The sequence below is a fragment of the Glycine soja genome, chromosome 20, assembly GCF_004193775.1.
Source record: "Glycine soja cultivar W05 chromosome 20, ASM419377v2, whole genome shotgun sequence".
Taxonomy (NCBI): Eukaryota; Viridiplantae; Streptophyta; class Magnoliopsida; order Fabales; family Fabaceae; genus Glycine; species Glycine soja.
This window is the reverse complement of record NC_041021.1, coordinates 49238911-49255769: the sequence shown is the minus strand read 5'-3', so window position 1 is coordinate 49255769 and position 16859 is coordinate 49238911. Positions and strand designations below refer to the sequence as shown.

The 16859-nt window shown below is 35.8% G+C and overlaps 1 protein-coding gene across 2 annotated transcripts in view; it reads right to left on the bottom strand.

The window, feature by feature from the left end:
* LOC114403311 (protein CHROMATIN REMODELING 20-like) overlaps window positions 1–16859 on the bottom strand; it is a 45555-nt gene that overhangs the window by 2492 nt on the left and 26204 nt on the right. For both annotated transcript variants that reach the window (XM_028366190.1, XM_028366191.1), the window contains 11 exons: window positions 16167–16333; window positions 15768–15909; window positions 14458–14607; window positions 14317–14372; window positions 13928–14228; window positions 13344–13479; window positions 12318–12379; window positions 11914–12140; window positions 10526–10729; window positions 1589–1667; window positions 1258–1517 (listed from right to left, as the gene is read on the bottom strand). In XM_028366190.1, coding sequence (XP_028221991.1) covers window positions 1258–1517; window positions 1589–1667; window positions 10526–10729; window positions 11914–12140; window positions 12318–12379; window positions 13344–13479; window positions 13928–14228; window positions 14317–14372; window positions 14458–14607; window positions 15768–15909; window positions 16167–16333 — 1784 coding nt within the window. The remainder of the gene's footprint in view (window positions 1–1257; window positions 1518–1588; window positions 1668–10525; window positions 10730–11913; window positions 12141–12317; window positions 12380–13343; window positions 13480–13927; window positions 14229–14316; window positions 14373–14457; window positions 14608–15767; window positions 15910–16166; window positions 16334–16859) is intronic.

Below are 16859 nucleotides of genomic sequence, written 5' to 3'. Positions count from 1 at the left end.
CTTTGGGATACTAGAGTCCTAAATGGAAAACATATAGGTAAAAAAAAAAAAGTTTTTATCCGGGAGAGGAGGCTGCCCAATTTCAAGGTAAAGGTATGCTGCAAAACATGACCTACTAAAGAAAGACCACCAGTAGAAGTGTAGAACCGAACCCAAAACCTTTTTGATCCTATAATTGAGCAAACCTTATTGGCCACAAAAATTGGTTATCTCCATATCATTTGAGTTCATAGGGAAAATAATTTGATAAACTTTCTGTTATTAATTTGCACCTGCACCTGCCTTGCAGTAGTTTGTCAATTATATTTGTCATGGATGGATTTTGCATTCAGGGGGGGATCAGCGTGTAGAGTTTTTTGTGTGGTTGGGAACCTAGCTTACAGCCAGATCTTTGGTTTCCTAATTCCTTCTGTTTATCATGTATTAGGACACCATAGTTCTGCACCTTTTGATGCTAGGATCTATATACAACAGTACCACTTGTACTGGATTTAATATTATACAGAATATATCTATACTTTTGCCGATAAAAAAAAAAAAAATATTTGTCATGGACCAATTATCCCAAAATGCGTAAGCTCTTGGGGAAAGGCTCAATAACAATGTTATATCTAACATGCCTCCTCATTTAACAACCTATTGGGCTTTATAGAATTTGTATAGAAACTGTGTCTCTTGGATGAGCACACAAAGCCATTATTTATAATGAGCAAATAGGATCAGTATTGATTACATAGGATCAATCTAATAATGAGAGTAATAAGGAATAAATCTCTAATCGCTATCTCATAATAAATAAGAGAATATTATGTAATCTAACAGGCTTAAAGCATGGATAATGCACACGTTCATTGTACCTTGAGCTAAAATTCAACTTCTATCGAGAAAAATTGGGCAGCAATGAACAAGTTTTGACTACTTGGTCATATATGCTCTAATAGCACATCTTGAACCAACTATCCCAAAAGCTCGAGTTGTTGGATGTAGGCTTATGAATGGATTATATATCTAACAATATTTAAAACAGAAATCATCTTTCATTTTTTTTGTCAATGAAAAAGTATGTTAACAAAATAAAAATTCTCTTATTCACTTCATTACTACATGTAGGTTCACCACTAAACAAGATCCAGGGTTAAAAATGGAAAAAGAATGTGAGAATAAATACAAAGATACCAAAAAGTCAAACTGAGAAAGACACTATAATCATGAGAAGAGTCTCAAAAGAAATAATGTCTGGAAGTCAAGAAAACCTACCGCGGATGATGCTTGCTAAGTAAGCTTTCCATTAACTTATCAGAATAACTACTGCCATTTGAATGTGGTGCTGTGTGTTTCAGTGAATGCCCAACCAAAATAGGGTTGTCTTGATGCTCATTTTCTTGACTTAGATCAGCCAAAGTCTCAGGGTTGTCATCATCACCAAGCTCAAACAGATGCAGCATTTCTTCTTTAGAAATGGTCCTATGCACCTGCTGTCTATCAACCACCCTAGCAGCAAGTCCCTCCTTTGTTACCTAGTGAAATCATTTCCACAAGTTAGAAAAAATTGGCAAATGAACAATAGAAGCACATCATGTTGTATTACCTGGCGCTTATATATCTTCTCCTCCATAGTTCCATGAGCCAGCAATCGATAAGCAAACACAGGCTTTTTCTGCCCATACCTATAAACATGAAAATTATTTTGATTTCAATCACATTGTTTGTCAATTGTTACAAATTAAATAATTTGTAAATGAGCAAATATAAAACATGTATCCTTTTAATTTTTAAGGGTCTATCCTGAGTGAAACCAGCCAAACTAGTCGAAATTGAAGAAATTCATATCAGTGAAAGAGAAAGAGATAAAACTGAAAGCTAAGAAACTGTTATTGCATTATGAAATTGGTTAGTTACAACTGAATGCTCAGCAGTGTATTTATAGAGAATTCTAACTACATAACAGTTAGAGAATTCTAACTAACTGTTATGCTGAGGCAGCAATGACTCAGCTGCTAACTAACTGTCCGTATAACTGACTAACTGTTATGTTGAATCAACAATGACTCAGCTGCTAACTAACTAACTGTCTATATCTATTATTCCCCCCACAAACGCAGAGTGCTCTGAAACGCAGTGAAAGAAAGCACTTTGAGTTTAGACCTCAAATCCAGAAAAGATTGCTTGGCAACAGTGATGCAATCCTACCCCCCAAGGGTATTGGATAGAAGACTCCGAGAGGCTTGGGCTAGAGCTACTAAAGAAGGCCCTAGGGTTCTCATGAACCTTAGGGTAGATTTTTGAGCCCATGGGTCAAGGTTGGATCCACTCTTCTTTGTAAATATTAGAATAGGTTTTTCCTTCTTTTGGGCCTTGTATTTTGGCCATTCTATTAGTATAGGGTTTTAGCCTTGTATTTCAGGGCATTTTGAGTAGTCTTTGTAGTAGGGACTTTTTTTTTTATTTTCATGTATTTTGTCAAGGAGGTGAGCTTAGTTTTTAGATGGGTGTGTGTAGCTAAGCTCTAGCTTCTCAAGGAAGCTTCTCAAGGAGGTGAGCTTAGTTTTTAGATGGGTGTGTGTAGCTAAGTTCTAGCTTCTCAAGGAAGTTTTCTCAAAGAAGCTTCTCAAGGAAGTTTTCTTAAGAAAGCTTCTCAAGGAAGCTACCTAGTCTATAAATAGAAGCATGTGTAACACTTGTTGTAACTTTGATGAATGAGAGTCTTGTGAGACACAACTCAAAGTTCAACTTCTCTCCCTTTTTCTTCCTTCAATTTCGTGCTCCCCCCTCCCTCTTTCTCTCCCTCTTTCTTTTCCTCCATTGAAGCATCCTCTCCAAGCTTCTTATCCAAGGCTCATCTTGGTGGTGAAGCTCCTTCTTCCATGGCTTATTCCTTAATGGATGGCGCCTCCTCTCACCTCTTTTCCTTTGTCTTCCGCTGCATCTCCATGGTGGAAAATCACCATTAAAGGACCCCATTGAAGCTCAAAGATCCAGCCTCCATAGAAGCCCCACAAGCAAGCTTCCATCAAACAGGCCTTGTCAACACATCAGCTAGTTGAGCATAGGCAGGCACATGACACACCAGCAGGGATTTATCCAAAACTTTTTCTCTCACAAAAAATATGTCTAGTTCCATGTGTTTTGTCCTTGAATGAAGAACAGGATTATGACTCAAGGCAATAGTGCTGAGATTATCACAATTTACAGCTGGAGTAGTGATTTTAATACAGAGTTCTCTTAGTAAGGATAGAATCCATAGAGTTCTGATGCGGTAACAGCCAGGCTTCGATATTCAGCTTCTGTCGTTGATCGAGCAACAGAAGTTTGCTTCTTTGACCACCAAGAAACAGGATTAGGACTGAAGAAAATACCCTGAAATTGATCTTCTGTCAACCATATCCATTCCCCAATCAGCATCACAAAAAGCTTCCAAAGTATAGGGTTCACCTTGAGGAGCAGATTTTAAAGACAACCCATAGTCTATAGTACCCTTCAGATACCTTAAAATACACTTGACAGCCTTCCAATGCTCCTCCATGGGTTCTGACATAAACTGACAGACCTTGTTTACACTGTAACTTAGTTCTGGCCTAGTTACAGTGATGTACTGAAGTGCCCCAACAACTGACTGATAGAGAGTAGCATCAGCAACAGGGACTGAAACAATCTTGGTTGTGCCATGTTTAGTTAACTTAAGATCAGAGGGCAGGGGAGTGAGTATAGGTTTGGCATCAACTATCTTAACCTTTTCAAGTAGATCATGAATGTATTTAGCTTGAGATAACAACAAAGAACCATTACTCAAATGTTTTAATTCAATACCCAGAAAATTCCAAATTACCTAGTTGTTTAAGAGCAAAGACAGCATGTAGTTTGGTAATTAATTTTTGAATAAGAACAGAAGATGACCCTGTGATGATAATATCATCAACATATATCAACAGATAAAGGCAGTCAGAAACAGTTTTGAACACTAGAAGGGAAGGATCACACTTGCTTTGAACAAAGCCAAAAGTCAGAAGTGTTTTGGTTAACCTTTCATACCAGGCCCTAGGTGTCTGTTTTAAGCCATAGATAGCTTTCTTGAGTTTGCAGACCACACTTTTATCAGAACCAGCAAACCCATGTGGCTGTGTCATGTAGACCTCTTCTTCCAAATCGCCATTAAGAAAAGCATTGTTCACATCAATTTGCTGAATAGACCAGTGATGAGTAAGAGCTACAGTTAGCATGATTCTGATTGTGACAGGTTTCATAACAGGTGAAAAAGTTTCTGAATAATCCTGACCAGGAATTTGATTAAACCCCTAGGCCACCAACCGAGCTTTATACTTCAAGATAGAGCCATCAGGATTCTGTTTTACCCTGAAAACCCACTTGCAGCCAATGGCTTTTCTGCCTGAGGGTAAGGGGACCGGAGACCAAGTGTTATTGGCCATAAGAGCATTGTACTCTTGCTGCATAGCTTCCTTCCACTCAGGAGATGAGAGAGCATGTTTAACAGAAGTAGGTTCAGCAGTAGTTAAAAGTAAAGTAGGATGTAACCGAGGGCAAACAATACCTGACTTTGATCTAGTTTGCATGGGATGTGTATTTGGAGGTTGAGAAGGAGGAGGAGAGGATAAAGCAGTAGAGGGACTAGACTCATCATTCACTGGAGTAGAGGATGCAGCTTGTTCAGTGGGAACAAGCTGAGGAGAATTCAACTCAACAGGTTGAGACAATGAACCAAGTGACTCTATAGACCCTATAGAATGAGAAGGAGGATTAGGATGAGCAGTAGGTATAGGAAGGACACCAAGAGCAAGTAATTGAGAAGGAACACTAGAAGGGGGGGATGAATCATGAGGCTTAGCAACAGAAAAAGGAAAACTGGATTCATTGAAAATAACATCACGAGACAGAAAAAATCTTGCCCTTTGAATCAAGACATTTATATCCTTTATGATGAGGTGAATACCACAAAAAAGTACAAGGACTGGACCTGAAATCAAGTTATGTTTATTAAAGGGCCTTAGATGAGGAAAACACATACACCCAAACACTTTTAGAAAAGAATCAGGATATTTGTTAAAAATCATCTCATAAGGAATAGTATTTTCGTGATAGGCAGAAGGAAGTCTATTAATGAGATAAACTGCGGTATGAAAAGCATGATCCCAATAAGAAAGAGGCATGGAAGCCTGTGACATAAGGGTTAAACCCATTTCAACAATGTGCCTGTGTTTTCTTTCCACTACACCTTTTTGATGGTGAGTATGAGGACAGATAAGCCTATGATGAATACCTAATCGATTAAAATATTGAGTAAAAGGTCTAAACTCACCCCGTCAATCAGTTTGAACACTTTTAATTTTCTGGTTTAGCTATAACTCAGCAAGACTCTTAAAATGTTTGAACACCGAAAGAGTTTCAGATTTCTGTTTTAAAATGAGACATAATAATTGAAACCCATAGAAGAAAGCATAGGTGCAGGTCCCCATAGATCACAGAATATTAACTCAAGAGGAGCACAATAAACAGAATCAGAAGGATGAGAGGGAAGTCTGTGAGATTTGCCAATACAATAGGCAGTACACAATTCTTCTGTCATTTTATTGGAACAAGGTATATTACAAGTCCTAAGAACATGAGTTACAACAGCAGAACTAGGATGACCTAGTTTGTTATGCCAAAGGGAAACTAAACTAGAATTACTAGTATTGAGTGCACTAGTACTGACATTATTACAATGAGAAGACAAATCAGAAAAGGAAGACATATGAACAGAGGCAACAATCTTTCCAACAGTGGACTTGACAGAAGATTTGAGAAGACATAGAGGCCATCTTGGCTAAGAGAACCTCTAAGAAGGATGGAACCATCAACCTGAGATGTGAAAACACAATGAGATGAGTGAAACTCAAAAAAGACATTATCTTTGGCAAACTGACTCACACTAACTAAGTTCTTAGTTATGTGTGGGACATGCAAAAGATTATTTAGGGTTTTTTTTTTTTTTTTGAACTGCAAAGATAATTTATATTAATGATTAAAAGTACCAGTGGTACTACAAGATACAAAGATAATTTAACATTAGAGGCAAAAGGAGGATTAAAAACTGTTGAACTAGTGGAAATAATAGGCAAGCCTTGACCATTGCCAAGGAAAACAAGCTCATTGCCCGAGGTTGGAATTTCATTCATCAAGTTCTGAGGAGATGCAGTGACATGATGAGTTGCCCCAGAGTCAATGTACGAATTCTGTGATTGTTGAGTAGGATTAGTATTGGCTAAGTAGGCCTGAGGAGTTTGTGCATTTTGTTGTGACTGAGTTACTGTCCTGAGCCTGAGAGTTAGACCTTTGATAAGAGTAGTTTCTGTGCTGATTCCAAGACTGATTCTGATTATACCGCTGAGCTTCATAATTTGTATTAAACCCGTGATAGCAATCAGCTGCACTGTGGCCAAACTTGTAGAAAACTTGACACTGTATTTTATACCTATCAGTATTTCCATAATTTGCAGCATTTCCATAATTCTTGTTCTCATTATTTCCATAGTTTCTGTTATCATTGTTACCATAATTTCTGCCTCCTCTATACCCATAGCTAGGCATGCCACCTCCTCCTCTGTAATTAGAGGATCTGCCTCTATCATTGTGTTGAGTAAATTGCACTTGAGGTCCGAAGTGATGGATGATGCTTTATTTATAGCTTGGTCCTGGTTAAAAGCTAGAGAGAAAGATTCCAACACTCCTTTTAATCATTGGTCTTCCAATCTTTCGGAGTCTTTTGGTTAAGCTGGGTTGGGTACCTTTATATTCTGTGATGGGGTCCTGGTTGGGTTTATTTCTTTGTTTTTGGAGGGTGGCACCATAGGTGTCTTGTATTTGTTCATATTTCACCAGTACCTCTGGTACTGAAGTGTTTTTTATTAATAATATATATTTTCTGCCTTCCAAAAAAAAAAAAATTGCACTTGAGGTGCTGAATCTGAATCAGTATCCTCTACCTTTGCTGTTTGAGCTCAAGTTAAATTCAGTGCAGGAGCAATAGCATTTTCTCTTAACTTTTCAAGCCTCTGTTCTTGAGCCAAAAGAAGATATTGGATCTCAAATTCAAACTGATCAATCTTGCTGCTGATTGCAGTAACCAGTGATTCATATTCACTTGGCAAACCTTCAAGAATAACATCTATCTGTTCCTGAACAGAAACAGTTTGTCCAATGGCTAGTAAAAAGAATCAACAATTGTCTTTATACGAGTGAGAAATTCGCCTATGGAGCATTCACCTTTTCTGCTATTCCTAAGTTCCGTGCGAAGATATCTGGATTTTGCTTTTGTTTTAGCATGAAAGTGATTATGTATCTTTCCCCATACTTGATGTGCATGAACACAGCCAACAACTTTTGACAGAATTGCCTTAGAAAAGGACGACTAAAGCCAAACAAGTAGTGACTGGTCTTGATATTCCCATGCTGCATAAGCTGGATTTTCTTTATCCATGTCTGCATCTTCTTGTGTAAGATACTTTGGAGGAATAAGAGGACTGACAACAAAACGTTGAAGATGATGAACCTTTAGAACCGGTTCAATTTGCTGCTTCCAAAGCAAAGAGTTATCATCCGTAAGTTTAGCCGTAAAATGATACACAAAATTATGACAACACCAGAGGAGGAGTTGACTGGACCTCCGGTCACCGGGACAGCATTGATCGGCGACGACGACATAGCAAACGCAGGATGCGAAATCGAACAGAAACAAGAAAACACAACTGCGAACCTGATATGGAGATTACGAGAAGCAAAACTTCAACACTTCAACGCTGAGATCGCAATGCAAAAGGAAATCGTGATCAACAAAGAAACAGATTGCAAACCAAAAACCGCATCCGAACAGGATTAAAAACTCGATCGAAGAAGACAAAGCAATCGGAAAGCCAAGCAGAACGAAAAATCGAGGATTTGCTTGAATCACACGAACAGAAATAAAAAACTGAATAGAATACGTTGGCAGAAGCAATAAAAATTAGGATCAAACTGCCATTGAAGGCTTTAGGAAGCTCTGGATACCATGAAGAAATTCATATCAGTGAAAGAGAAAGAGATAAAACTGAAAGCTACGAAACTGTTATTTTTTATGAAATTGGTTAATTACAACTGAATGCTCAGCAGTGTATTATAGAGAACTCTAACTACATAACAGTTAGTCTAACTAACTAACTGTTATGCTGAGTCAGCAATGACTCAGCTGCTAACTAACTGTCTGTATAACTGACTAACTGTTATGCTGAGTTAACAATGACTCAGCTGCTAACTAACTAACTGTCTATATCTATTAGAAATCAAGTGAAGATTTTGATTTGCAAGTATAGCAATATCAATTGTGTACAATACTGTATCAACAACACCTAATTTCCCACACAATGAGCAAATGCTTTTGCAAGAATAAGAAAAATTTTTTTTTTTTTTTGAAGGGCCACAAAATATTATATATATATAATTTCAAAGAAACATAGCAGCACCAGAGGTACTGCTGGTGGTTGATACATCTGAAAACATAGGAAAATAAAAAGCCCATCAAAACAAAACTGAGAAACTCAGATACACCCTTCCCATACATAACTGAAGAAATTCATTTAGCCAAAGTATCGCACTATATTGGACGACCAGTAGTTAAAGGAGTCATTAAAGTGCCTGTCTCTGGTTTTTAGCCAAGACCACAACAGGAATAGGGAATCTTCCATCACTTTTGGAGGATCGAAACTCTTGCCTTGGAAGACCAAAGAATTCCTATGCTGCCATATTGTGGAAGTTAAAGCAATCCACCAACAACGCCGGCGAGTTTGGTTAATGGCAGTTCCAAAACCATCACAGAATTGAATGAAATGATCTGCTGGGGATGCTGCTAAGGGACCAGCCATCTTAATCCAACTCATAGACTCCCACCATAATACAGTAGTGACTTTACAATGGAAAAACAGGTGACCAGCCTCCTCTTGATGAGATCTACATAAAGGGCATGTTTGATCTGGGATGGATACATTTCTTTTTAAAAGATTGTATCTAGTGGGTAACCTGTTTTTTAAACGTAATTAAGAGTGTAAGTCTCTTAATCAACTCACAGTTTCAGCTTTTGGGAGAGTTGATTCTTGACATAACTTTGGACCCTCTATGACCAAATGGTCTAGAGAACACCCTTGTGTTCTCCATTCTTCTCAAGAAAACTTGAGTTTAAGCATAAAGTAGGTGGGTGTATGCATTGAGCATTGTGCACACTTCAGGCCTAATCAGCTCTTGCATGAGGGTTTATGTTAAGGATATAATAAAAACCATTCATGTGCTTTCACCTTACAGCTTAAGCTTTTAGGAGTTGCTTTAACTATTAGATAAGAACTCTACATGACAGCTATTGTGTTATTCTATTGATTTTCAATTCTATTAAAGATAAAATGAAGATGAAGGCAAAATATTGGAGGATAATGTTGTTCAATCAAAATATGATGGATGAAAACCATGATGGAGCATTTACTGCACTATGGAAGCTAAAAATCTCAAGTAAAGCATCAGATTTTGCTTGGAGGTTGATTTGGGATAGATTGCCAACAAATGTTAACTTGAGGAGAAGGAACGTGGAGCTGAACGATGTCTGCTGCCCATTTTGCAGAATTTGCGATGAGGATGTGTCTCACCTATTCTTTAATCGTGTCAAAACCATGCCACTGTGGTGGGAAACGTTGTCTTGGTTAAGCACAATGGGCATCTTCCCAGAAGCACCGAGAGAGCACTTTCTTCAACACTCCTACTGCAATCTCAATGGTATCAGACAACAAAGATGGTAAACGTGGTGGATTTCTCTGACTAGGTGTATATGGTACCATAGGAACATGATAGTCTTCTCAATGAAAGCTTCAATGGTCAAAAATTGAAGGATGATGCGCTGTTTTCTGCTGGACATGGCTTAAAAATCTGGAAAAAGGATTTGGCATCCCTTTCCATTCCTGGTCTAGCAACATCAGGGCTGGGTTTTGTGTACAAGGGGGGATTGGATTATAAATTTTATGTTCTTGGGATCCTAGTTTAGATATAGATCTATGGCTGCCTTATACCTGCACTAAAGCTTGTATTAGGGCACCATAGCTCCGCACAATATGACTCTAGGATGTATATACAACAGTACCACTTGTACTGATTTATTTACTATCATATATAATACATACATATTTTTGCTGAGCAAAAAAAAAAAAAGAAATCCTCCTTAAAATAACCAAAGAAAACAAAAAACATTAACTAAGAAAATATCTCCCAGTCCCATGACATATCTGTAAAGGAAACCCCTCTAAAAAGACAATGAGCTAAGATACTGCTCATTGGAAGAATTCTCCATAAAGGTGACAGTCACATTAAATTCTAAACTTTTCCATTATTCCCATTTCCCAAAAAATTATTCCTACTCTGATTGCTCAAGTGATGGTACCAAAGTACACTTTATATTTTATAATTAATGTTTTAATCATAAGAAAACTCATCTTGACTGAGGGAAAAATTAACAGGATCTTACCTCCATGATCGATAGATGGCCTGGAGATCATACGTTGGATTCCAAGAACCATCAACTATAACAACACGATTAGCTGCATGAAGATTAATACCCAAAGAGCCTGCTCTGGTTGAAATCAGAGTGCACTTTACCCTCTTATTCAAAGGCTCATTAAATCTCTCAACAAGCTTCTGCCTCTCAGAACTCTCTGTCCTTCCATCCAACCTAGAGGTTAAATCATATCAGAAAATTCAGAAAATAATGAATGAAATAAAAGAAACTGCTTAAAATAGGACCCATCTAAATTACAAAGTATTAAGATAATGGAAAGTTCTTAGATACAACAATACATGTGCATTCAGAGATGAAACCAGTACAGGAGAGAAGAAACACGAAACAATAAAAAGCATACAGACTTTTTTTTTTTTTTGGAAGGCAGAAAGTATATAATATTATTAATATGAAACATTAGTACCAGAAGTACTAAATAAAAATACAACAGCAGCTATGCTGCCATACAGACTATATAAGTCCTGAATAACAAAAAATTCATAAAAGGGAAAGTAAGAAAAAGAAACAAAATTTTGAACATGCAGAGACAATTGATCCAAAATCCCAAAGTATGCTTAAGTAAGAACTCCAGTGAAAAATGATACATTAAATCCAATGACTAGCTCTTGTCTCCTTTTGTGGGATAAGAATAAGGTTTAAATACATTTCTGGTCTGGTAGACTTTCCCTTGATTTTGGTTTTGGTCCCCATCCTTTAAATGTTTTTAAAGATAATGTCTGGTATAATACAGGGAGAAAAACCTAAATTGAGTAAACACAATGGGAACCAAAACCTAAACTTTTTAAAGATAGGGAAATCAAGGTAAATAAGGACTACAAGTATTTAAACCAAAAGATCGTTGGTAAGTCTCATTTCAAACTTTTTGTTTTTTACAAGTTGTCAGCAATAAAATTGTATGCCATTCCAAACAAATTACTAGACTAAAAACCTTACTAATGTTATATCAAGTAAAAAGTGGTTTTATCAGAATTTTCTCACCACGCTGTCTCTCTGAAAGATATCTTCTAATACTACTTGCTTGAAAGAGAAGACAAAAATGAGAAAATTTGCAAAGTATCAAGAATAATTTGAGGAAGCCAATAAAAAGATCAATACCAAAGGGTGTTAAGAAATTGAACATTAACCAAAAATAATTTAGAAAATCTAAGCAGCAATTAACACAAAAAAAGATCATCCCCAGACTGTTAAAACAATAATGTCTTCAGATGAGAGTGTTTCAAGAATGTAAATGTGCATTTAGAACAAGAAAATTAGTTTAAGAAAACATAATAAAAAACAAATCAGCGATTAAAAACAGTAGCATCAAGTTGAACAGGTTTTAAAAAATCAGGACTCACCTATACCAATCTTTTCCTTTCTTCCAAAACTTCCCTTGTTTGCCACGTCGAGGTATCCTTGAGAGATAAAGTTCAATGAGGTCTAGGGTTGGTATGCTCTGACTAAAAACTAACACCTTATCACCCACATCAGAACTCATGGTTAGTATCTCCATCAGCAAAACCATTTTGCCACTGTGATCAATCTCTTTATAAATTTTTCCATGAAGAAGATCATTCCACCAACCCTGGAATGTGAAAAATAAGAAGAATCACAACCGAAAGCATTCTTGTTAAAAGCACAATTCATACCAAATGATCTAGTTTAAAATTCATGCAATGTAACATCACTTATATCAGGACAGGACAACCAAAATGACTAACACTGAATCTCATTCATTAATTTATTTTGTTTCTTTTCATACCTTCAGGAAAAAGCCATTGTCATCTTTCCTTTGCAGCAAGTCATTTCCATACCTCATCTTCTCTGCAAGGTAATGAGTTGATAAAAAATATCATAAAAAGTTAAATTCATGATATGAAGAACAAATGACAAAAACAATAAATAAAACTCAAAAGAGACAATAGATTATGTATTACAAGAAAAAAATAAAGGTTTTAATACTAGTTGAGGACTTTCATGTGTGTGCGTGTTGCACTACCTTATCATTGATCAATCAAAATTCATTTCCTTTTTTTTTTTTAGAAACTACCTGAAACTCTAATTTCTAAGGTAAAAAACATAACTTTCTAGCACCAAGCATGAGGATATAAAAACAGCATTGGCATTCATCATGCTATTCAGCCTATTGTAAGTGCTGTAAGGTAAAGCTGAGACTAAGCTTGGACACCAAATTTTATTGTTGACATAATGTCACTGGAACTATGAAATTGCAAAGCCAACAATAACATAATGTTTGAAAAACAGGAAACTAATTCCTGAAGACTTTACAAATTATATAAATTTATAAAATATAAAGCCTATAAATACCATATCCCTTGCTCTTCACATACTATGCTTTATAGTTCCCTTTTCTCATTTGTACTTTCACAAACATTCAAAAAAATAGTAAAATTAGGAAATCCATCAGAAAAGAAATTTGACCAGTTCTTATTGTGCCTCCAAAACAAAGAGAAAGTATTTGTTCCATCATAAAATCGATGGCACTAAAGACAACTGAACTATGTTCATACATTTTTAGAACCAATAGTTCCTCAATATAAGTCCCTGCTAAGTGTATTATCTCAATATTTATACAGAAACAAATACAGCTTTCATCACTTACAATAAAACTAACAATAATAATTGATTAAGAAAGTACAAACAGAAAAAAAAAACTCACTGAAATTAGACAGTTCAATCAAGTAATAACTATATTAATCAATAAACAAAACAAATATTAGAAGCATAAAAGAACAGGTACCTACGTATCCTATTCATGAAGACTTACCTCCAGCAAGTACATTATAATCAGAATTCTCATCACTGTAACTATCATCCACAAGAAAATTCTCAACAGCATCTTCGTGTTTTACATAGTCCTTGACTTCTTTTGTCAACTGCAAGATCCCAGGGTGGTTCCATATCTACTACAGACAAAAATTTATTCATCACCATCATATTTAACAAAATTATTTAAATATTTTTAGCTTTTGGTGAATTTCAATAAACTAATAAATAATGTGATATTTTTTTATAAAGTAAAGCTTAACCTCCTTTTAGAAGAACTAACTACAAGAAAGAAACAAAAAGGCACAATTTTGGAAAATAGAAGCTATAAACTTGTATACATCAAAATCAGTTGTTTGTTTTGAAATAACACAGGACTAATTGATAACTAGGAGAAGATATATGCAAACTAACCTACGCAAGAATTTATATTTATCCAATTTTTACCTTCAACAGCCAACAAAACAATTGTAATAAAAAACACCTTGGCTTCCTTAACTCCTTCAACCGGTTATTATAATTATAATATATACTAATATTGCTCAGACAATAATTGACTACTAAGTTCCTCATAGGCATACTTACCCGAGCTAATGCCTGGTACCCAGCAAAAAAACATCTCTTCCTTAACATTTCAGGATGCACCTGAGTAGTGAACCCATGCACATCAAGGAATCTCTTGTACAATTTTCTCTGTAAGGGAGATAGCTTGACAGTTATCACGAAGACAGTTTTGGGTGGTAGATCCTTCTTCACCACATTCATGTCCATTCTTTGAACAAAGCCTTTTAACTGTTCATAGAGGATATGAGACCTCTGGTTCATAATTTTCACATCGATCAGAGTTGAATTGGTGTGCTGTCCATTCTCTATTGGATTTTGGAAGCTGCACATAAATAAAAATATTTCGTTAGAGACTTACATTTAATAAATTACAGTAAAAATCAGTACAATGAGAGAAAAGAAAGTCTTGCCGGTTCCGAAATTCATGGCTGCTTCCAAGAAAACCTTCTCTTACAAAATCAACCATCTATTTCAGATAAAATGCTAGAGAGTCAAAGAATGCACGCAAAAACTTAAGAGCCATCCAATTTGTAACTTCTACACAAACTTACACAGTAATATTCCATGAGATTGTTTTGAAGAGGTGATCCAGTAAGTGCAATTCTTCTCTGGCATTTTACTTGTTTCAAGGCTTGAGTTACGTCAGCCTTAGTATTTTTTATCATATGGGCTTCATCACAAACAAGAATGTCAGGTCCATCCTGCAGCAACATACCAACAATGAAAACGGAATGCAATTGCAAATGACACAAATTCGAATATTAGGATTATTCAAGTTTTAGGAGTCCTAATCCATTTACTACTCTACTGGTGCATTTCCAAAATACAACTACATCACTACAATATTGAATATCCTCTGTTTTAACCCAGTGTTAGTTTTCAGTGGATGTCTCCTTTCAGTGTCCTTGTCCTCTCTGATGTGGTTGCCATATCTGCTTGTCTTTTCCTCATGTGCAATCCATTCCACCAATAAAACCAGAAAGTGCAGATCTGTAGGACTTCAAAATTTGAGGTCATCACTTTATACATTGTACCTACATAACCCATTTCCAACAGCCTTCTGGTGAAATTGTGACACATCTTTCCACTATTTCTGACCATGTCTTCTCCAGACCTGGTCAACTGACTTTAATTTTAAGCTAAATTGCACAATATCCTCTGTTTTTGAACTTTTTCAAATAACTCCCCTCAAGTCTTTCAGCATCAATTTAATGACAATTTTTGTTTATTTTACATATTACCCTTGGGGGTTTAACACTTTCTCAACCTACATCCCTAAATTATATTTAATTAAAGTCATGAGCTACTCTTTTCTAAAAACATTTACAGGGGTAGACAAAAAACAACTTGGATGCTTTTACGAAATAGATTTTTTCATGAGCTGCTCTTTTCTACTTTTTGAGAAAATCACCCTTTTTAATCGATTTTGCTTTTTGTTCAAGAAATTTATTTAATTATCATAAAAATTTGTTAAAATGATTTTAATTTAAAAAGCTTTATTTTTATTAAAAACAACAAACAAATGGACCTTAGATTCACCAGCATATATTTAATAATTTTAGTAACACGATTGAATATTAGTCAAATATAGTTATTATTGCAGTTAAAGTTTAAAAAATAGCTATGCCATTAGTCCTTTATCAGCTCTTATATTTAATTCACTAATAATACAAATTATGAGTAGTTTAAATACTCAGTTTCTCTCAAACACCAGATGTTTCAAATACTTAGACTTCCTAAGTAATATCAAGATAATTGAAATTAATGCAAAATGATTTGTCAGTATGAATTATAAATCAACTGATTCACAAGTAGAGTTATTGTCTAACAACATGAAGAGATGCTATTTCAAGAGATTTACCTGCAAAGCATGGCAAATTTCTCTGGCCATGTGCCGATCTTTCACATGCTTCCCAAAAGACAAATTTCGGAAAGCAGCATAACCAATCAAAAAGACACCACCTTTAGATCTCCATTTTGCAAGCAATTCTGCCCTTCTATCTCTGGGGAAAGGAAATTATACCAATATGACTTTTGTGTTGAAAATATGAAAAATTGAAGGGTAGCCTGGGAGGGGGGGTATTGGAAAAAATCTATTAAGATGATTGATAAATTTTAGCCAAATACTATTGAAGCTTATAAAAATCTATATAGAAGGAAGTGTTGGACAAATATTTTTTAACTTGGACGGGCTAGTATGCTGTTACAGGTCTTAACTCTTATGAATATCATAATGATGTCAACAAAATAATAAGCCAACCTTGATACGTCTTCCAGCATGAAGACCCTGAGTGGCTTTAACTCAGAAGGTCTCCATTTGATGAACTCCTGACGCCAATTATGTAGCACGTTGACAGGTGTGACTATAAGCACAGTTCTTAACCCCAAATCAACACATCTCATTGCAGTGTACAAAAAAGCTATCACCTAAAGTTCCAGCATAATCAGTCATCAGACCAAAACCATCAAACAGCAGCAGAACAGCAAAAGAAAAGAGAACCTATCCAAGAATGTTGCAAATTATTCACAACAGAAGAACAGAATACAAAAAAACGAAAATAAATTATCATTTTAATCTCTGAATTTGTAAACAGATAATTTTTTCTTATCTTTTTATATTTATCCTTTAGATTAAGTAATTAATACTGGCCATTTTGAAGATAAAAAAGAAGAGGCTGTTAGACTGGAAGCAAAAGCAAACAAAAGAATGATTCTTATTCTCTGGAAAATGCTCATTAAGTCCTTGCCTAGGTGACAACTGATCAAGAATTACAAGAGTCTCCTACTCTGGCTCTTCAAGAGGCCAACTCTCCTTCACTCCTTAATCTCCAGCCCTGATTTCTATTCCTCTCTCCTATTTATTTTCTGGCCTCACCTCTAACTAACCCCCCGTAGTTCAGTTATGCCAGCAGTTACAACTGTAAGCAGATGCTGAGTGCCATAGCTCACTACT